This window comes from Petromyzon marinus, chromosome 9 (genome assembly GCF_048934315.1).
Source record: "Petromyzon marinus isolate PM22_M1 ecotype Great Lakes invasive population chromosome 9, UKy_Petmar_22M1.pri1.0, whole genome shotgun sequence".
Classification (NCBI taxonomy): Eukaryota; Metazoa; Chordata; class Hyperoartia; order Petromyzontiformes; family Petromyzontidae; genus Petromyzon; species Petromyzon marinus.
The window spans coordinates 14,876,462-14,890,647 of record NC_133675.1 but is presented as its reverse complement, the minus strand read 5'-3'; the positions used below and the strand labels follow the sequence as shown (position 1 = coordinate 14,890,647).

General features: G+C 41.2%; 1 protein-coding gene across 2 annotated transcripts in view; it reads left to right on the top strand.

The window, feature by feature from the left end:
- ARMH3 (armadillo like helical domain containing 3) overlaps positions 1-14,186 on the top strand; it is a 110,781-nt gene that overhangs the window by 28,075 nt on the left and 68,520 nt on the right. For both annotated transcript variants that reach the window (XM_032950348.2, XM_032950346.2), the window contains exons 13-14: positions 5,573-5,648; positions 13,892-13,994. In XM_032950348.2, the coding sequence (XP_032806239.1) occupies positions 5,573-5,648; positions 13,892-13,994 (179 nt within the window). The remainder of the gene's footprint in view (positions 1-5,572; positions 5,649-13,891; positions 13,995-14,186) is intronic.

Below are 14,186 nucleotides of genomic sequence, written 5' to 3'. Positions count from 1 at the left end.
CCAACATCCATATCCAATTTCCCACTTAACCATGGCAGTATCCGTGAGTGCAGCGCGCCAACCGCCAGGTCTCAGTCAGTTGTGCCGACCCTGTGATTTGACTCATAGTTGAAGAGTTGCAAGTTTTAAATCCTAAATTGGATTTGGTTCAGCCCATTATGTCCCTCAATGGTTGATGACAAACAAAACGATACACTTTTGAAACTAAAACTATTTTATTTTTACCAGGTAAGGCCCACTGAGCTGTATGACTCTTTTTTTCAGCAGCAACCTGGCCACATATGATAGCTCAATGAAGTGGCTTATCATCTGGAAATGTATACCAGCCAAATACTGTAAACGCATATTTCTAAATGTGGAGGGAAAAATACCGAAGGACCAGGAGAAAAAAAAAACACGTGACCATGGGGAGAACATAGGGTCAGTCAGGATCAAACCGACAACCTCTTGTATACCAGGCAAGGTCGTTAACATCGCCACCATGGCACCCATAAAATTAGTGCATTTTACGAGTTGGAAGCAGTTGTCATCCTGTGGAGAGGCTGAACTCTGCCACTGAGCGAGTGGTAGAATTTGGAATTTCCACCGCTTGTTCAGGGCCGCCAATGGAGTTGAGTAAACTGCATTGCTCGTTTGAGCAAGAAGACACTTTGACTTAATTTGGATTCTTAAGTCGATGATTTAAAGCTTTACTGTTGGCAGTGTATTTGATAGAGCTGATGTTGGGGGAAAAAGTAAATTTAGTTTAATGACCTGCTCTCCTTTGCAACGTGTTGTATACATGTTTTACGTGTGTCCTTAGACATTAATGTACGTGTTATTGTCATAATTGATTTTACAGCTGTGCCTAGGTTCCAAGCACACACAAATGTTTTGTGCTTGAGTCACATTGTTTTAGCTCGTATTGCACAGTAATATTTGACTTATATTCGTACAGTACATAAGTCATCGGATAACAATTACTTTGGACGTTTACGCTGCTTACCGCTCAGTCAATACAGCCCTATGCAAAATATACTACTTCCAGTATGCTGTAGTAATACATGCTTTCTCATATTCGGAAAATGCAGAGCATTAACTCACATACAGAATCAATGTTCCAAGCAGTAGCACTGATAATACGAGGACAGTAACACAAATAATGAGCGCCCTTTGATGGAATGGGCAGAGTAAGCTAAAAGCACACCGCTGTAGTAAACTGTGTTGACAGTGGCTTATGGGCAACATGTCTGTTGATATCAATGAAGAGCTTTGAGCCTGAAAGGCATTCTATGCTGGCCTTTACCCAAGATCCTTGATGGAAAGTCACTGGCTTCCTTTGGCAAATGCTGTGCAGCATCCTCATGTATGCCACAGCAGTTTCTGCCCACTAGTAGATAGAATAAGCCCGCAGCTTATAAATATAATTATTATCAGCAGGATATCAACGCCGTTGCCATTGATGCAATCATCATACTTGTGAATAATGGCTAATGTAGAGTTTCCTTACCGAGAGGGCATTTAGTGCAGCAATATTCCAGAGAGACGTGATGTGAAATTATAGCAAAGCCGTAACGTTAAATGATATTTGAACTAAAAAAATGCATTTTATGAATTTATCAAAGCCATGAAGATTGATAGTAGACTAAATATATACTAAAGAAAATTATTTGCTTCTAAGGAAGGGCAAAACACATTGCAGCATTGAATACAAATGTAGGTAAAAAGAGCAGAGATGAGCATGAGAGATGAGACTGAAAGTATGTTAGAGTTTATACCGAAAAGGTAATAAACACCTTTTAAAAAAGGAATTCGGGAAATGGACGTGATTCGAATGAATAAGTGCCAATATACGAGAGATGTCCAATTTCAGCAAATTCAACACTTGAAGTGACCACAGACTCTTTGCCATACAAGTGACACATTTCAACATAGAGGATGAAATAAATTCCAGGAGACTCGATTATCCGCGCTCATGACGGGGAGGGCAGCTGCGGATAATTCAAGATCGTGGATAATCCAAAAATATAATATTTCCATGGATCCCTGTACCAAAAAACACTAATATAGGTATAAATTATGGTTACATTTATCTGCCATCACACAGTTTAATAAATTAAAACTTAGATATTAAATGATCAGATAAATCACTAAATTAAGCACAACTGACGATTTCGATTGTTACACTTTCGATTTAGAATGAATGCTAACGATCAGCTGATCGATGTGCGTGCTCAGTGATCACACTTTCCTGCTCTGACGCAGAAGACTGTCCACTAAGTCTATAGCAGAGCCACTCTGATAAAAATCAATCAAACTCTGCCCACTGATGTAAAGATATGGCAACTACTGTACTGTAGAGGTGACCATGTGGATTTCGGATTAACCGGCGCATATATTTCTTTGGTTTAAGCACGTGACTTGTAATAAACATTTACGAAAATAACAATATTGAACTGTTTTTAGATTATTAATTTGGGCTTAAGGGAAAATCCATGAGTTATTAATTTTTGTCATAATCTCAGGTGCGCAGTTAATTAAAGCAACCAGAACACATGATCTGAAACTGTCAAAATATGAAGAAGGCGAGATGAAAAGGGATGGTAATATCACATGAAAGCCAAAAAGCATAGCGCTGTGTAAGAAGATCAGAACATTTTTGAGAAGAGAAAGAAGAAAACACGATAAAGAAATGAATTCAATGTCACTGTGCAAAGGGAGTTTGAAAGCACCGAGAAAGAGGTTGATGATCGATTCGAAGATTTCGTGACTGCAGGAATTACTCTTTGGTTATTTTGGTAAAGTAACCGAAATGTATTCTATTATTATTTGATTTTATTTTCTACGTGACTTTACCGAAAGAACCAACGAGTAAGAGGTTGATGATTGTTAATTTACAAGTTGTAGTCCTTGGCTCATTAGTGGAGACAATATTGCAATGAGTACAATAATTTTATGCACATTTTTAGACCAAAAAAAAAATCCATTAACCCTTCCAGTAAAATCGAATTTAAGAGAAGTGTAAGAAGTTCCAGATATTGCACTTTAAGTAAATACTGCCCTGTGCAGTTTAATCAAGCTCCGAGACCAGATAACACATAACCGAAGATATTTTCTTTTACAAAAACGGCACCAACTGTTGGAAAATGTGATTGTGGACGTCCACCACGGAGTTTGAGCAATGGGATCGGCTCGTGTGCAGGAGCCAGATCGATTGTCGCCTCGTGATACTGAACGGATGCAGGTGACCTGGGGAGTGAGGAGGCCTTTATCCCCCGGTGGATGGATAATGATGTACTCTTAAGTACGTTCGCATAATCGCATACAAAGACAGATGTTACCAGTGGCATCAGCAAGAATTTTTCATTATCTTTTGCAACAAATATTTGCGTTTCTAAAGCACATAGCAAATATGTATTGAAAATATGTTACAAAAAGTTGTCAATGTACCACAGGGTATTTTATACTTGAAATAGTTCATTGTATTTTAGTTGACAAATTTAGGATGACAGTTTTAACCTTTTATTTGAACTGATGTCTTTGTACCTAACACACTTTGGCTATTTTGGTCGGTAATAGAACTCCCACAGTTTCATAATAAAAAAAACTGACAACTATTTGCCATTTAGTCTAACATTCTCATCGCACACAGTGGTGCTGTACAACCGCACAGACTGGATTTTTTTAAGCGGGGGCATAATCATTGACTGGCACCATAGACATTTGGAGAATTACACTGGAAACACGTTTTTAAAGTTGAATCACTGGTGCATTGCAGACACGCATACCCATCGCGGCTCATGTGACTTTTGTGAGTCGCTCAGTCCTGTATTCAAAGCATCTGCGTTGTCCTTTAGCGTCTACGTGTCTTCCAGCTAGTTTTTCGCAATGCAATATATCCGTTGCCCATCTTACAGATAGTAGGATGGGACGGTGTAGTGCTACATGCCTTGGTTAGAGAGTTGTGCACCTCAGGCATTTTTTTTTGGGGGGGGATACTTCAACGTAATTAGAGATTGGTAAAGTGGAGTTTAAGTTTGTTGTTTCCCTTGTGTGCCTTTTGTACACAACAGTTATTAAATGCTTGAGCTGCTTTGGGTGGAATCTTCTCATTTGTGTGGGCAAGAACATACCCTCAGGCCCGCAGTAATATTTTCCTTTTTATTCGCATCTGCTTGCGTCAGCACTTGCAAAAGCCTGAGAGATGGTGCATTATGAGCAAGGATTTTCAAAATTGCTTCACAGACCTTGTTGGGTAAATGAAACTTTTTTAAAGTCAAATCTTGACTTAAAGCTTTCGTGACTGCAGGAATTCATATTCTTTGGTCTTTCAGTAAAGTCACGTAGATAGAAAAAAACCTTTTTTTCACCTTGTGTTGCGATCGAAACGTCGTGATACTGTTATATATTTTTTTATCTATGTGGTTTTACCGAAAGACCCAAAGAATATTCTTTAAAGTCATCCGACAGACGTGTCTTTTCTTTGCAATGTGTGAATTAATTTTGCCTTGCTAAATACTCTGGCTAAACTGGATTATTGAGGACAAAATAAAACGTCGTACATTGGCTTTTATTAAAAGTCTCTCGGATAAGGCAGTTTATTTTTATGAAACAATTGACAAGTATCCATACACTGTGGAATGATAGCAAATCAAAAGTGTTTCTTTATGAATCCATAAGATGCATGACTGTTTAAAAAAATGTGCTCAGATGATTAGATGTTCACTTGTTGAGCAAATTCAGGTGACAAGTCGTATTCGTTATAAATAATATATTGTGTCTTGCAGCAATAATATGCCCTTACCCGGAGCTATATACCCATTATATATGTTGGGGCAACCTCTGAAGTTCTCTCGTTTAAACTGAAACCACATTTTTTAAAGTTAAGGCATGCAACAATCGTGTTTGTGTCGGTAATATTTACCTGGGTCCTTTGAACTTGCACATTGAAAATAAAGCAACGATTCAAGTATGAGACAAGATTCCTTCTGAATAGAGGTAGAATGAATACAGGTCGTTTGTTAAACTACAAATTACGTTTGAAAGAGAGGAAAAACAAACCAGTCTTTGATTAGCAGGATCAATTAGAACAAGTTGAGTTGTGGTTTTGAAGTGAAATGGATTAAAATTATGTATGTATTAGAAGCCATTTCATAAGCATTAAAAGTACACTTTTTAATTGGAAATTAAAATTAGGTTATTTATGCAATTGCAATCTGTCGAGTAAAATTGCTGATATCCTGAAACGAGCAATATGGGGACATCTTATTTGCACATACAGCCGCTCAGCCAGCAATGGAGAAATGGCTGGGGTTTCTTCACATTTTGAATATCATTGACGTCCTACAAATTTGTATTTATTTTATCTGGCCTGGAGGGAAGACGAATTGATTCGACCCCTTGGCTGGCATTTTAACTTATACTCTTCTGGCTTTGACTCGCGTGTTCTTAACAAAGCATTACCGTCCTGGCTGAGATGGCAAATGGCTATTTTGTGTATTTAACTTTGTAAATAATTGATATTTCTTCCTGCTGCTGATGCTACTACTGTTGATATGAATAGTAATGGTGATGATGGTATGTTTCTTGTCAGGACGAATGAGTCCATTCTGCTGGCGCTGTATGAGGCGGTACACCTCAACCGGAACTTTGTGGCAGTTCTTGCTCACGTAAGTATTTTTTTATAGTTGATGTGGCTTATGGGGCAAAGAGGCTCATTGAAGTCTGATTTGATTTTCAAATATAGACCTACGCAGGTATTCTCAGAGTGCAGTTTGACTGCATCAGATGGGTTTAATGAGAGTTTATGAATGCATTTCGTTGTAATTTGGGCTGGCTGCTGCTATGTTGTTTGAACTCACTGTGATCATATGAACTGAGCTCTTCCAAAGGGGAAATTCTCATTTGGTGCTATACCGTTGAGTTGTACATTACACGGAATTAAAATTGCACTGCCTTTGTAGTCTATGTTGTATTAGAATGGCATCACGTTTAATGAAAGATCTGACAAGTTTGGACTAGACACACTCAACAAAAGCATTATACAACTACAGCATATTAGAAGTAGGAAGACAGAGTAACGTTATATTCATGAAAACCAATATACAGTTGTAGATAAAGGTTGTAATCTTCATCCTCAACACCAGGAAAAAAGTAACAGTATAATGCTGTGTTATGCTTATGTTATCAAGGCTTGCGTGCCAGTGTATTACGGGTTTGCCGAATAACAGTGGCTGTGTCTGCTGCTCAGGAGAGGGAATTGTTTCCTACTGTGTATCGTTTCTGATCCTGTTATTCACACACCTACAGTCCTGGTGTTCTGTAAATTGGAGACGGCATATCTCACTGAACATACCCCCCACTATCGGGGGGCACTGGCTTGCCATGTTGAACGAACGATCCCCAACCACTACCCCCGCCCCACCCCCACCGTTCCTTCTGAGCAGCCAGCTCCACAGATATGCATCGTGACAATGCAGTTTAACCCTCTTTGGTAATGCCCCTGAATCTTCCTGAGAGCAAAACTGGCCGATGATTAAGCCGTGGCTCCGGGTTTAACACTGATTGCCACGCACGTATTGTTTTTCCCAAGCACGCTGATTTGAACCAAAATACCGTAGGTTATTTCTCCTATGCATACAGCGCATTTTGATATTTTAACTCGACGTTTGTTATAAGTGTTCTTGGGGCTTGAATTTTGCTTACACCTCTGAGGCTAACAGTTCGTTTTTGTAAACTTGCTTTTTCCCGGATACTTTTATGGCAGTTATTAGCTGCTGAGCACTACAGAAATGTGTGCACACGTCTCGACGGCTTATATTTACGTTACGAGCTCCGTCGCTCAGCCCTGTGGTGCAGACATGGTGGCAGCTTCTCCACGGTGTAGTTTCCGACTGCCTTTAAATACAAAGCCTCGGGAAAAGTGAACGTCAAACAACCAGCTACACTGGCACCTAATTTATTAAGCTGCTGCACAGTTTTTAAAAGTCCTTGCTCGATTGCAACAACTTTCAGAGTGATAAGGTGGGGGCTACTGCCGGGTTTTCCTACCCACTCGCTCTCTTGCCCATTAGCAAGTTTCAGCTTCACGACATTTTACAACTTTGCCGTTTGTCTTTGGAGCCTATGTCCGCAGCTTGATGTGAACTATCGTTCATCATAAACCTTCCGACAGTTCCTTGAACATTTTCTTCCGCATAGAAAAAGCAGATTAAAGGCTGCATGGAAATCAACAAAAGGGTTGGAAGTGGACCGATGTCACAAGGCTGATGTGTAACAAAACATGTTTCTGTTATTTCCTAATTGCTTATGCCTCAAAAGTATAGAAAATGACTATTATTCCCCACAAACTTTGCTTTTGTGACCAGGACAGTGATATTTTGAAATGTATCTATTTTCAATGAGAAAACGTGTGCATTTGTGTCATTCCTTCACATAAAGTCTTGGTCACAAAAGCAAAGTTTGTGGGGAATAATTGCCATTTTCTATACTTCTTAGGCATAAGCGTTAAAAAATAACACTTAGTAACCAAGAAAAATTTTTACTGGTAGGAACCTCCTGGTTACACCAGCCCACAGGGGATTATTGTGTCTGTCTGTCGTGCATCCAAAAATGGGAGGAGAGGGGAGGGGCTGGGTGGGGAGGGAGGGGCTGGGTGGGGATGGGCTGGGTGGGGAGGGTGGGGAGGGGCTGGGTGGGGAGGGAGGGGCTGGGTGGGGAGGGTGGGGCTTGGTGGGGGGTGGGAGGGGTGGGGCTGGTCACCCCGTGGTGCCCTTATAAATCTCAACGTTTAACCTACTCACGCCGGCTTGTGCCCGCCCTCACAGTCGGGCATATTTGCGGAATACACCACGTGGTGCCGTTGACCCTGGCCATTGACCGAGCAACCCAACGTTCCTACCAGCTCCCTCCGCAGGAATGTGTTTTTTTACATATAATTCATTTTACCTAACCCCAGCCCCGTGCATCTCTCTACCACGGTTTTGCCCTCGTAACACAATCAGAGTCGTGGAATTACAGCAGAGAAAACTGTTGGAAAGCCTACTTTGTCACGGTTGAGTTTATTCTTGGCTAATACGCCAGAAATATACTTTCGGTGTTTGCTTCCATGTGGAGTTTTAATGCATTAGAGGAGTGTTGTGGGCATTTTTTGTTGTTGTGCATAACAGACAAATATAGATTTTGATTTAAAGCTTTCGTGACTGCAGTAATTCATATTCTTAGTTTTTTTGGTAAAGTCACGTTGAAGAGAAACAACAAAATAATAAAATATATATAAAACAATAAAAAATTCTCACGACGTTTCGACCATAACTCAAACAGTCATCTTCAGGTGTGTTGGTTTGCATAAATGTATTTGTAAACGGCGCATTTATTTATTTATTTAAAAAAAACGTTGGCGTCACGCGCAGCGATTTGGCAGTTTGCCCAGGACTAGTCCATCTAATTTTTTTTTGAAAAGAGGAGGGGGGAGACGAAATTTTTTATAATGTATGCTGTCTGAAAGCCACTGTAAGCGTGAACAATCAATTAAGAACTGAAATGGTTTATCAAATCTTTCCAATGATTGCTAAGATAGAATCCATCTTCTCGGTTGAAATTGTCTCTGTGCTTGTATATGTGGATAGCCTCATGAACGAATCTCTCATGGAAGCCAGATGGCTTACAAAGAACCTCCGTCTTGGAAAAGTCTTTGTAAGCCATCTGGCTTCCATGAGAGATTCGTTCATGAGGCTATCCACATATACAAGCACAGAGACAATTTCAACCGAGAAGATGGATTCTATCTTAGCAATCATTGGAAAGATTTGATAAACCATTTCAGTTCTTAATTGATTGTTCACGCTTACAGTGGCTTTCAGACAGCATACATTATAAAAAATTTCGTCTCCCCCCTCCTCTTTTAAAAAAAATAGATGGACTAGTCCTGGGCAAACTGCCAATCGCTGCGCGTGACGCCAACGGTTTTTTATAAATAAATAAATGCGCCGTTTAAAAAAAAAATTATGCAAACCAACACACCTGAAGATGACCGTTTGAGTTATGGTCGAAACGTCGTGAGAATTTTTTTATTGTTTTATATATATTTTATTATTTTGTTGTTTCTCTTCAACGTGACTTTACCGAAAAAACTAAGAATAAGACAAATATAGCTTTCGTTCTTGGCTTAAAGCTTTCGTGACTTCAGGAATTAATATTATTTGGGTCTTTCGGTAAAGTCGTGTAGAACAAAAAATTAACAATTTATATTTTTTTGTTCTACGTGACTTTACCGAAAGACCCAAAGAATATAAAGCATTAGTGTTTCATTTTCAGCTTTAGACCCCTGTCGAGTTTGAGAATTTAAAACAGTCTAAAGCCCGATTATGAAGATGAAAAATGACAACCCTCACTTCTCTCATCTAAAGCTGTGTGATATGCCGTGCCATATTTATTTTGAGGACAAAAGTAAAGACCTTTCGTTTTTTTTAAGTTAACTGTACTTCACGTGCAGTCTCTGTTCTTCACGAGGAGATTGATGGTGTATCGTTGAGGTACGATACGTCTTGTGCACCTGCTGGTAGCGCTGTCAGACATGCATTCGAATGCCATTTGCCTTCTACCTGTTGGAAATTATTGTGATAATTTTGAATGATTTAAGGTGGCTTTCTAGTGACTTGAACTTTGGCCGGGAGGCTGAGCGAGATTCAGGCCTTGGTGCTTCACCAGGAGAGTGCCGTTCTCTGCTGAAGGATTCCCACAATTGTCCTGTCTGATTTTTGAGAGATTGTTCTCCCTTTTTTGTCACACAAAAGCATTCAGATCGAAGGAGGAAGGAGTGGGGTGCATAGGCATGGTTTGTAACTCGTCGTTTTTACTTAAAGGAGGCAAAGCTGCTTTGAAGTTGTGGAATTTGTCGTACAGGCAGCATTGAGGCTTTACCGGTTCTGGCGTTTCATTTTGTGGCGGGGGGGGGGGACACGAGGCTCATTCTACGAGATCAGTGGTGATCTCTCTATAAGAGACATGGCTACCGGCTCTCCCCTGAGATCACCACTGATCGCAGGGGAGAGCCGGTAGGCATGTCTCTTATACAGTGAGGGAAAAAGTATTTGATCCCCTGCTGATTTTGTACGTTTGCCCACTGACAAAGAATTGATCAGTCTATAATTTTAATGGTAGGTTTATTTGAACAGTGAGAGACAGAATAACAACAAAATCCAGAAAAACGCATGTCAAAAATGTTATAAATTGATTTGCATTTTAATGAGGGAAATAAGTATTTGACCCCTCTGCAAAACATGACTTAGTACTTGGTGGCAAAACCCTTGTTGGCAATCACAGAGGTCAGACGTTTCTTGTAGTTGGCCACCAGGTTTGCACACATCTCAGGAGGGATTTTGTCCCACTCCTCTTTGCAGATCTTCTCCAAGTCATTAAGGTTTCGAGGCTGATGTTTGGCAACTTGAACCTTCAGCTCCCTCCACAGATTTTCTATGGGATTAAGGTCTGGAGACTGGCGAGGCCACTCCAGGACCTTAATGTGCTTCTTCTTGAGCCACTCCTTTGTTGCCTTGGCCGTGTGTTTTGGGTCATTGTCATGCTGGAATACCCATCCTTGACCCATTTTCAATGCCCTGGCTGAGGGAAGGAGGTTCTCACCCAAGATTTGACAGTACATGGCCCCGTCCATCGTCCCTTTGATGCGGTGAAGTTGTCCTGTCCCCTTAGCAGAAAAACACCCCCAAAGCATAATGTTTCCACCTCCATGTTTGACGGTGGGGATGGTGTTCTTGGGGTCATAGGCAGCATTCCTCCTCCTCCAAACACGGCGAGTTGAGTTGATGCCAAAAGCTCCATTTTGGTCTCACCTGACCACAACACTTTCACCCAGTTGTCCTCTGAATCATTCAGATGTTCATTGGCAAACTTCAGACGGGCATGTATATGTGCTTTCTTGAGCAGGGGGACCTTGCAGGCACTGCAGGATTTCAGTCCTTCACGGCGTAGTGTTACCAATTGTTTTCTTGGTGACTATGGTCCCAGCTGCCTTGAAATCATTGACAAGATCTTCCCGTGTAGTTCTGGGCTGATTCCTCACCGTTCCCTTGATGATTGCAACTCCACGAGGTGAGATCTTGCATGGAGCCCCAGGCCGAGGGAGATTGACAGTTCTTTTGTGTTTCTTCCATTTGCGAATAATCGCACCAACTGTTGTCACCTTCTCACCAAACTGCTTGGCAATGGTCTTGTAGCCCATTCCAGCCTTGTGTAGGTCTACAATCTTGTCCCTGACATCCTTGGAGAGCTCTTAGGTCTTGGCCATGGATGAAAGTTTGGAATCTGATTGATTGCTTCTGTGGACAGGTGTCTTTTATACAGGTAACAAGCTGAGATTAGGAGCACTCCCTTTAAAAGAGTGTGCTCCTAATCTCAGCTCGTTACCTGTATAAAAGACACCTGGGAGCCAGACATCTTTATGATTGAAAGGGGGTCAAATACATATTTCCCTCATTAAAATACAAATCAATTCATAACATTTTTGACATGCGTTTTTCTGGAGTTTGTTGTTGTTATTCTGTCTCTCACTGTTCAAATAAACCTACCATTAAAATTATAGACCGATCATTTCTTTGTCAGCGGGCAAACATACAAAATCAGCAGGGGATCAAATACTTTTTTCCCTCACTGTAGAGACACGCTATGAAGTACGGCTGCTTAGAGCCTGAGTCTTTTGAGTGGGCTGTACTTTCCGCACTAGCTTAGTGAGCTAGAAAGGTGGAGGGGAGGCATTTGGGAATCTGGTGGCAGATTTTTGGCCCCCGTTCCTTGATGTTCATCTACCCTCATTTGTGGCCTGTGGTCGTTGATCTTCGTCTGGCCTCCTCCTCCTCCTGTTGTTGGTGTTTTGGCAAAAGTTCAGATGTTAGGAAGCCTCTGGAGGTATGCACTTTCCCCCCCCCCCCCCACAAAGTATTGTATGAACAAGACGATTCAGTTACACACAGATGACATGATATTCGGTTGACACCAGCACAAACACATTACGGATTACAGTGCAATGGAAACCTGTCCAAACCGCATGTTTCAATAAACTGTTGCAATAAACTCTACACCATACTGGTGTCTTCCTAAGCTCTGATTCCCCTGTAGGAGAAGAAGATAAAAGGGGAGGGGGGGGGGGGGGTGGGAGGGGGGGGAATGCACATAAGGTGCGAAAGAAGTTCAACACACATGAAAGTGTTGAAAGCCACTGAAGGGTAAACCAGGCTTTAGTCACTCCTTGTTCAGGCTGGTTAACTGAAGCAGCCATCGGCATGTTCTGTTCCCACTCTGCTCCCCACGTGCTGAAGGGGGAGCACGTTGAGCGTGGCCGTTCTTCTTGCACGGTTATCTTCGTTGTTGTCCTCTGCTGGTGGTCTGGTTTGCCGGGTTACCAATGTTGGTCGTTGAGGTTTTCTTCTAATCGTGTTTCAGTGCGCGGGTCACTTGCCTGCTCCGTTGTCTTAGTTGCGTTACGGATACTCAAGAGGCGCTCTTTTTCACGTGTACAATGCCCTGCGGGAGCGTGGGGTGTGTGTTTTATTTTAACTTGAGCTTTCTTGAGGCATTGGGCTCGAGTTCGGACATTGACGATCGTGTTTATGGCCACTTTAAGAAAACAGACCTTGCATAAGTGCTTTAAGCCTGGCTTTTATATACGTTGAAACTGTTTTTGTAATTTTCGAACTTGAAAACTGTAATTGAAATTTGCTATTTTCTTCTCTATTAAGTGTAGCATAAGGGACGCTGTTATAAAGTGGTTTGTGCACTACGTTGTGAATCTGGAGAGCTGAGTTGATCTAGCATTCGTGTTAATTGTATTGAGTCTTTTGAGAGATATAAAATAAGGGAGGCTCATGGTTACCAGCGTGATGGTTAACAGCTTTTCCATCGAGGTGTATGTCAAGGGCTTGACATTGAAGGGGCCACATTTGTTCTTTAATTCATGAGAAGTTAAGTTTAGCACTTCTATCAACAGAATTTTTAAGATCCTGTAAAAAAAATATTCAAGAGCTGGCTGCTTTTTTGTCATAGAAATGGTCCCCATAAAATTGCACATTGAGAGACCGTTTAAATATAGTGGAAGGAACGTTTCTCTTTATATTTGTGACTCGTATGAAGATGGGCTGCGCTCAAATCGACAGTTTTTTTCTCTTTGGGATAAATTACTACATCTAATTTCGGATGGAATTTGACAGTATTGTATTCTTGCCTCACGTAATTTTCTGCTCGTCGCCCGGATTACATGTTTTGGTTGAATAATGTTTTATTGCATAAAGGGGCCATTTTTATTCGTGGCATGTGCTGGCGATAGCTCGGGAGGTGCATCAATTTCACACGGCACCTGTTTTTTTATGTCTGACAAGTTTGTATTGATTAATTGACAGGTCCTTCAATAAATGATGTGAGATTTCTCTTTTTTTTACCCTCGTAAATGCATTAGCTTGTTTCTTCTCTCTGGACTAGTGACAATGTTGTGATCACTCAACAGGGATATTTTTTACTGCTGACCGTCAGTCGTTGCACTGTAAAATGACTGAAATGTTAAAGAGCACCATAGAGATATTGATAGTTGAGTTTATAAAGATATACATATGATGGGAACTGGTTCAATAGACCATAACTCCGAAGATTATTCAGATTTGACAAGAGGGCAATTATCTTATAGATTCTTATCCCAACTTTGCATCTTCTTAACAATTTTCAATGATTCAATTGAATGTTTGTACATACAATAGCTTTATGGATTGTTTTGCAAACATGTCTATTTGCGTGTGTTGTGCGTATGTGCTGTCATGTGAATAGTGCAATGTTTGCATTGTGCTGCGTAGCATGCAAATGCATGAAAACTATTGAATGTGTGTTCATAAGAAGGTGATGTCATTTCCAGAGTCACCCAGAAATGGGAATCATCACCCCACCTCCTACAGCACCCGCATCTCCCACCACCCCGACCACTCCGCAGCCAGGCACCACCCCTCCTGCCAATGACTGTGAGTGCTTCCAACACGCCACAGCCAGAACTCATCACCCAGCACCGACTAGCCAGAATTCACGATGCTCGGTCCACCACAATACTTTGCTGATCTCGTCAAGGAGCATATAAACCATCGCGCAAACTCCAGTCATCTTCACAGTGGCTTTTGGCTTGCCGTCGAATATAGATGATCACTGCATCGCGCGCT